General features: G+C 41.8%; 1 protein-coding gene across 1 annotated transcript in view; it reads right to left on the bottom strand.

Moving 5' to 3' along the window:
* Window positions 1-282: 282 nt before the first annotated feature.
* The window catches only part of LOC147008395 (tubulin alpha-1C chain-like), a 78,931-nt gene continuing 70,346 nt past the window's right edge, over window positions 283-8,867 (bottom strand). The window contains exons 14-15 of the mRNA XM_085865004.1: window positions 1,546-1,702; window positions 283-1,442 (exon numbers count right to left, since the gene is read on the bottom strand). Coding sequence (XP_085721130.1) covers window positions 1,574-1,702 — 129 coding nt within the window. The 3' untranslated portion in view covers window positions 283-1,442; window positions 1,546-1,573. The remainder of the gene's footprint in view (window positions 1,443-1,545; window positions 1,703-8,867) is intronic.

Raw genomic sequence — 8,867 nt, 5'->3', positions numbered from 1 at the left:
AAGGCGATTGCCTGCATGAGGAACACAACACAAATAATGCTTTACTAATAATTATCCTTTCATCAGTTATATATTTTTATATATATATATATATATATATATATATGTATATATATATATATATACACACACACACACACACACACACACACACACACACACACACACACACACACACACACACACACACACACACACACACACTCCTCCGATGCTCTTCTGGCTGAAGAAAGCTGCATAAAGCAACCATGAGAGCCTACAAGGTTGCTTTATGCCCCCCCCCTTTGCAATATAAATATATATGTATATATATATATATATATTAATATTGTCAGTGTGTGTCAGTCAATCAGTCAGTCCATAAGTCCTTCAGTGTGTGTCCTTCATAACTCCAAAACCCATGAAACCTAGCAGCCCCAAACTTTGTATGCATACCAATGGAACTCCAAGGTTGTGCATGAATGAAAATTGGGTGTTTGGGTAAATTTAAACACCCCCTATTAAAGATAATTAACAGCCTTATTTAATTATCCTTTATCAAGGAGTCATCCTTGGTCAGCCCCTGAGTCACAGCCCTGTGTCTGCTCCCAGCGGGTCTAAATTCGCCATTTTGTTCGGCCTACTTAACAATGCCTTGACTTGGAACAGGCCACGACAGTTTCTTAACAATAAAGTGCTCATGAAGTTTTTTTCGCTTTCTTCACTCACGTCATCGAGTGCCTGATCATCTTACCGACAAATCGCTGATTACCTTACGATGCATATAAACGCCTGGAGACGCCGGTATTCACGGCTTCGTTTCATTTCTGCACATGCGATAAGCTCCAAAATCTCTTAACCCGAGCCAAACTTCAAAATTTTAACCCGCGGAATTCACCTTTGCAACAGTTCCGACTGCTAAATAATAATAATAATAATAATAATAATAATAATAATAATAATAATAATAATAAATAAATAAATCGGCCATTTTGTCCAATTTGGACATTGTTAGACACTCCTGTCTCCAGATGAGTGTCAAGTCATCTTCTGGGTTGAAGCTACAATGTCACACCAAACTGGCAGTGGAAGCTCGAGACCAAATACTGAAGGACATCCTCATGAGCAGAAGCTTCACGAGATGGATTTTATTGTTGTTGTCAGGAAATTTCTGCCAAACTCTTCCTCATGTGCATGGTGACACAAAAGCCAATGCGATTGATGCTTGCCTCAAATCTTCACATCTTTGGAAGCATGCAACAACTCTTCGTCTGACACAACAAACACGCGGTCATTCCTTGATGGTGAACACGATGCAGGTCAATTTGCACAGCTGCTCTTGAAGATTGGAGATGGCCAAGTGCAAAACATTCATGATGGATATTTCATCAGTATACCACATAATTTGGGTACCATTGTATTTTCAGCCAAAGTAAATCCAGTTGAGCGTGTATCCAAACTCACTGCAACACAACAAACACAGAGTGGCTGTATGTGTGAGCATGCAATCCTTGCTGCACACAATGATTCAGTAAAAAAAAACATCAACTAGTAACTTCTACAGACCTTCCCAGGGCTAGTCACTTCATCCAAATCAGCAGACAAAACCATGACTGATGATGAAGCAGTGATGTACCCCAAGCAGTGATGAGAGGAAGGTGTCAGGACCATGGTACACAGGTTCATGGTTGAGGAAGGACAAAAGTTTCACCGCATGTCTGGGCTGCGTACAAAGAACAAAGGATTATTTAACAATGCTTAAAAGAACACCAAAGATTCAATTTTGAAGAATTTCAACTTTTATATGTTTCCTAAAAATTATCTGTGAAAAGACAAAACCTTTGTCAAGGGTAAAACCCCCTTTTGGAGGTTATCCTGATGGCTGAAACAAAATAATCAAATACACAGTACTCTGGGATCAGCATGATGTTTATAATGTTCAAAATAAATTTTACAACAATTTAATAAGTCAATGTAAAGCTGACATTTCAGAAGCTAGCCCGAGCAAGTGACCCTCCCTGACTCTAATGAAGGGCTGATGCCTGAAACGTCAGAGCAATACAAAGGTTCATCATAACCTCGTGTTTAAATCTCTCATAAGCATGGAAGTTATTATTAATCTCATAAAACACTTTTATAATTAAAAAAAAAAATGTCCTCCAATTCTATGATCCTTTTCAAGCAAAACTTTTTTGTGAAACAACAATTGTAAAAACTTCCCTTACCTTACCTCAAATGGCTGCACAAACGACACCGCATGGGAAAAGGCTGAATGCCTAAACTCTGTGCTTGCTTAGAAATCATGTGTCCCAAACCCATCCTCTCTGTACACACCTTACCCAGTCGCACCCAGCTGTTCATGGACTCTGACTTTTGTTTTCCTGACAAAGGGGACAGTTCGCTGTCAAACCTCGACTCAGAGTCTGCAACCCGTCCAGACGGCATCAGCCCACGTGTCCTAAAAACCTGCTCCTCTGCTCTTGTTCACCCTCTCTCTGTTCTGTTCACCCTCTCATTTGCTCAAGGTCATCTGCCATCTGCTTGGAAATCAGCAAACATTACCACTCTGCATAAAAAAGTTGCAAAAACAGATCCCTGCAACTCCAGACCAATCAGCCTTCTCCCGATCATCAGCAAGGTTATGGAATCCATCATCGCTTCAGACATTAAATCCTTCCTCTTCTCCGAAGGCTGATTTCCGATCATCAATTTGGTTTCAGACCAGGTCACTCCACCCTGGATGTGCTGCTTCTGCTCTCCCAACAATGGATGGAGGTCCTCAATGCCAGACATGAGATCAGAGCCATCTCCGTCAACATATCACGAGCTTTTGACACGGTCTGGCATCCTGCCCTGCTCAAACTCTCTCCCTATGGTATCCAAAGCAATCTCCACTCATGGCTCGCAGAATTCCTCCCGGGTCACAGTCGATGGATGGCTTTTAATGTCCCTGTCTGTTTCGCATCCCCCCTTCCTGTCCAGGCTGGAGTTCCTCAAGACAGTGTTCTGGGACCTTCTACATTTCATGTAGAAATGCAAAAAAAAAAATTTTTCTCTAAATTTTTTTTTTGGGGGGGGGGGGGGACCAAGTCCAAAATCTAATGGCATGATCCTTGGACCACACCTAACCCCCCCACCAAGTTTCGTCGAAATCCGTCAAGGAGTTTTTCCGTAATACTGTTCACAAACAAACAAACAAACAAACAGAAAGGGGTGAAAACAGTAACCTCCGATCTTCGATGGCGGAGGTTAACTAGAAAAGAATCTCAAAATGCAAAGCCCGTTCGCATCGGCGTCTGCGTCCGCGTCCGCTTTGTGCTCAAACTAAACGTGACGCAAATGACAATAAAATGTACAATATTTTTAAACCAATTTGTGTTCTCCATAATCTCAGATCAAAACATTCTTGAAGATTTTATGACAAAACCTCAATTGGTAAAAAAAATGTTATGGCCTGGACAGACACACTGAAGCTCAATAATAAATAAATAAATAAATAACTCAGGAAGTGATAAAAAAAGCAGGCCATCTTGCGCTTGACGTGCTGAGATCGAGCAAATAAGGGGTATTCTTATAGTCACTATGACTTTGCCATTTCACATTTTGGTCCAATTTTTAATTATTTTCTCCATATTCTCATAATAAAGGTTTGTTGAAAATTTCATGACAAAAGTTCAAATGTTAACAAGGACAAATGTGTCCAGAGCAGCAGCGTCCTGAAGGTTTTGTCGGCTAAAAAAATACAACAAACAAAAAAAACCCAACAACTTCCGATATTTCGTCACGTGCCTTGATTAAGCCAATCGCGAGACCCGTCATAATGTCTTCACGTATTTACGATATATAGTGTATTTACGAAATAAATAATGTATTTACCAAATTACAATACGATAAATGGAATAATCTTTAAATAGTAACATGAACTTTTCGAAACTTTAAAGCAAATGTCCAAATATATTTAACAGTTCATGATAGACGCTCTCAAAAGGCACCGTCGATGTGAGGATGTGTACAGGTGTTTAGTATTGAAGGAGATCTGGATCTTGTATATAAAAGAGACAAGTCCGAGAGGTTAAGGTTTTGTCTTCACAAAAAGAAGAACAAGAAGAAGAAGAACAACAATGCCAAGCTCTCTATGAGCAGCGTTCGCTACGCAAGATGCCACCAAAAAGGCAACGACCACAACAACAACGGTGAAGAACAACTTGGAACGGGAGGAGAAGGGAGAAAGGGACGAAGGGAGACGATAGAGGAGAGAGGCCAGGATCCTCTGGGGCAGGGGTCTCCAACCTTTTTGGGCGGAGGGCCACAAAACCAAAGTGGTGAGGGGCGGAGGGCCGCACCCAAAAAAAGGACACCAAATTCCGAAAAAAAAAATATATATAATTAATATGTCGAAATTTAAACAAAAATTAGTGCTGAATATATTTTTCTTGCCAACGAATATGATAAATGAATAATCGTGTTAAAAACACACGTCTCTAATATGAATCAAAATCATCATAAAAATTACAGAATGCTTTGATCATTGACCCTGACAAATTGGCAGTATCGCGGGCCGCATTGTGATGTTAGTTGTGATGCGGCCCGCGGGCCGCATAAATCCGTCTAAGGGGCCGCATGTGGCCCGCGGGCCGCACGTTGGGGACCCCTGCTTTAGGGCGTACCTTTGGCTGTTACGCTTCATTTCCATCGAGTGCATTCCGCTTGGTTTCGACATTATCAGCGAAGAGGAGGTTGGCGAGTTTTCTTTGTGCGAATCTGTGATGGTTCATCGACCTGCTGAGCCCTTTGCCATGATGGCTCAACTCGAATGTGCTGCGTGCAGGTCCTTGGAGGAGAGCAACTCGTCTTCATGTAATCATCAACCTCGGAGGGATTCTTCACTGCTGAACTTTGTTGGCCGCTTGTTGCGCCTGCCTGGTGGAAGTTGCACTTCTCATGTTGTCTTGCCAGCGACATCGTTGTTGCCCTTCTCGGTGTCATGTTCTTCAATTCATGCGCCATTACGAGACGGCGAATGGCGCTCCGGCCAGCACCAGCTCTCAGAGATGATTGTGGTGGAACATCTTCTGTCTTTCAATCAAATCTTCCTTTGAATTTGGAGTTCCCATCTTCATTATTTGTGGGTTGGCTTATGGCTGTAGCCGCTAAATTGGGTTGTACTTTGCACTTTTTTTTTTTTTGGTGTACCGTCAAAGCTCGGATGAGAGCGAACACACAGAAAGTACAACAAGGAGAGCAGGAGACAAGAGGGGCAAGAGAGGGAAGGACAAAACAGTGGGGGGGGGATTGACAAGATGGACATCACAGGGACTTTCAGGTCCTCACGCGACAGGGAACTTTCAGGAAGGAAGGCAGGGAATTTGAAAGAGGTGGGCTTGGGCTGGATTAACGGGGGAAGAAAAGATCGTGGTTTTTGATAGGGGAAGATAAAAGGTGGTGATGAACAGATGTTTTGAAGACCTGGAGGGAAGAGTAGGATTGAAGAGAGTGTGTGAGTACAAAAGGCAGGAAAAAAGAGGAATGAAAGCAGGAAGGAAAGCAGTGATTTTGGTGGTTTTACCTGAAAGGGTTTGCCAGCAGACCTTGAGTGCCCTGCAGAGATATGGGGGGGGGCGACACATATCACAGACAGATTCGGGGGGGGCAGGCCAGAGATGAGACGGTCGAAGACAGAAAGACCACCGACCTGCCTGCGGTAAGAGAGTGAGAGACCCAAAGGCTCAGCCTCATCGTGGGAGATCCCAATCATCCTAAAATCTTTGGTTTCCGCAGCGTGAAGCTGGGAAAGGTGAGAGGCGGGAGCACCAGCCCACAGAGGAGAGCAGTACTCCATCAGGCTGCGGACAAAACAATATTATTTTTGAGTATGATCGATAGATTGCCTGGCATTTCAGCCATTTGGTCTGCTGGGTTAAAAGCTGTAATCTACATTCTTAATTATCTCATTTGGGACACTTGGGAAAGTTAGTTATTCTTGTAGCTCATTTTGTAGTACATCCTGTATTTGTGGTACACGTGAGAGATCAATTATTAGTCCCCGACCGGTTTCACCGGAAGGGTTTAAAGGTTTGCTCTCCATCTGTTCATCCTTCCCACCTGTGGGTTTTCAGACTTCTTTTTTTCCCCAGACCCTTCAACATTATATTCAACTGAAACTTGGTACATGGCTTTATTGTGAAGTTACAGAAAAAGTTCGAGTTTCAGGGCTTTTCGTCAATTTTTTCAGAGTTTTACCTTTTTTGGAATGAAGGAAATATCATATTAATCGTGGGATACGTGTATCAGAAAGCAATTAATTATAACTCTCGTTAGTTATTCTTTGATGACTTTATCCTTTTGTCTCCTGTCGTTTGTTGGTTTCACCCATAAAACAATACCAGGGCACATCATTATCCTTTTATCAAGTCTGCCGTGATGGTCTTCGGGATACCGCTGTGTCAGCACGCCATTCCCCGAGGTTGACACAATTTGGACAAACTAACAGGAGGGCAAACAGCATCACAGAAATGGCAACCTTCAAGGAGTAATTATATTAATGTATGCTATAAGTCGAAAATAATAATAACAATAATAATAATAATAATGTGGAAGAAAATAATTATATTCATGTATGCTATAAGTCGAATTGGCTGTCAGTGTTCCTTCCCTTTGGCCAAGAGTCTTTTCCCTAAATGTTGATAAATTGTCTTGTTATGGAACGATGTGACCTGGGCTGATAACAGCAAACTTTTACCGTAATTACATCATGCAATGCTTATCGTAGTACTCGAGCAAACGCTCTCTGGGTCATCGTTTTCAATTTTACTCGAGCCTCTTGAGACCACAACTTCCCCAAACACATTTATTGTGTTAGCAGCAGCTGCAGAGTACGAGGAACAGGGAAAGAAAGATAAACAAGAGCAAGAATCGCTTTGCAATACACGTTTGCCCTATCGAAGTCCAAAAAGGGCACCACTGAAAATTTGACAAAACGCCCTGAAACTCAAACTTGTTCTGAAACTTATCATCATAAAGCCATGTGCCAAGTATCAGTTGAATGTGTTAAAGGGTATGGGGGGAAAAAAAAAACATAAAAAAAATAAAAATACGGACAAACGGAGAGCAAACCGATAGTCCCCTCCGGTGAAACTGGCGGGGTACTAATAAATGGGGAGTAAGGACGAGGAGGCCCCTGTGCCAACATTATCTCTGGACCCAAACACTGTGCACTTTGGGGAAGGTGGTGGTTGGCATGTTTGTAGATCTTGAAGACTTCGGATGAAAAGTATAAGCCACAATAAGAGTATGAAATGAACATTTACATGTCGTTTTTCAGTGAAATAATAAACTTTGGCACCAAGAAAAAGCTCAAAATTAAAAGTGTCCCCTTTTTTTTGTATTAGTTTAACGATTTCAAAGAAACGTGGCAAAGGTGGTTGCATTAAATGCTCAGAATGTACCACATCAAAAGAGTGTCTATAATAATGAACAATTTGCAGGGGCAAGACTTGCCCGGTCATCACGATTGTCTCCGCAATTTGCACTTTGCAATTCCAACCCACCGCCTACTTTTAAGTAATTAAATGATACGATTAAAATTTTTTTTTTTAAAGGAAGCAGTAAGTACTTGCAAACATACCTGCACAACGAAACTGTTGGAGAACTTCCTGATCAAGTCATCCAGAGAGATAACATGTTGCGGTGCATATTAAAGTGAGAAGGGCACTCTTCGACGTCACCAGATATGCCTCCACCCACATTATTACATCATTATACAGACTTGTACCAAGTTTGATTTAAATCCCTGAACCCAGATTCAAAAGATTAAATAATTCTGGCTGCCAGACCATGTGTCTGTCTGATCAGGTTGAAATTTAAAACATATATTCCCCCCATAACTACGAGATCACATTATTAATTACTCGTGAACACACTGGTATCCCCCGAGGCTTGCGGAACATGTGGGTGAAGTTTCCCCTCTATCTGTGAAGGTTCATTCATCAAAGGTTCATTCTTTAAAAAAAAAAAAAATCATAGCTGCCAAACCATGTGACCTAAGACATCATAGATGGAGAACTTTTTATGCATCATGTGTCGGCAAGTTTCGGGATCCAGATAATAGTTGGAAAGTTTGCCTCAATCTGTTCAGCCATTTCGAAGAAGACTTTTGAAGGTTGTCATGTTAAAAAAAATAAATATGGCTGCCGAACCATGTGACCGATTATGTCAAATTGTTTCTCACATACAATTTTCATACTGATCGGATAAAGCGTTCGAGTATTCAATAATGACATCATAACGAAGCCACCACCTATGATACCGTAACAAAAGTAAATCACACATATTTCCCATGGGGGAGTACTTGCCTTGTGCCAAGTTTCAATTTTTTTCCCATGGACCAGTTTCACGCCAGCAACAGCAGGTTGAAAGTGCCCAGCGAGAAGAGCCGAAAGCGTGTAAACACACGCAGCGCACGTGCAAAACGCTTCCTCCGGCATTCATACGTCATTTCGAAAGTACCGTATTATCTGGATCCCGCAGAAACATTTAATGCTGGTCACCTGCCAATCACCTTGTCAGTTAAAAGCTCGATGTTTTGGCCAGTGTTAGTTGTGGTATTTGTGGATAAGCATTAGTAAATGCCGATGAATGAACAATTAAAATTGACTGTTACATGTTATAAGTTGTTGGAGCCACGCACGCGTCGGTGATTTGAATTATAAACTGCTTCATGTAATGAGCGAATTTTGACTGCGGATGGAAGAGTATTGTATTGTAAACTGCCTGCTGAGATTCGTGAACATGCCAGAACGTTCTGGGACGAAGGTTCCAGAATAGACGAGAACGTGACGTGAGTCGATCGTTCAACAACCCCGGAGGACGAGGTGAGCATGCGCGAGTTG

This window comes from Eptatretus burgeri, chromosome 19 (genome assembly GCF_056783735.1).
Source record: "Eptatretus burgeri isolate ZD-2024b chromosome 19, Ebu_testis_v1, whole genome shotgun sequence".
NCBI lineage: Eukaryota > Metazoa > Chordata > Myxini > Myxiniformes > Myxinidae > Eptatretus > Eptatretus burgeri.
The sequence above is the reverse complement of the archived record's forward strand: the minus strand, read 5'-3'. Positions and strand labels throughout refer to the sequence as shown.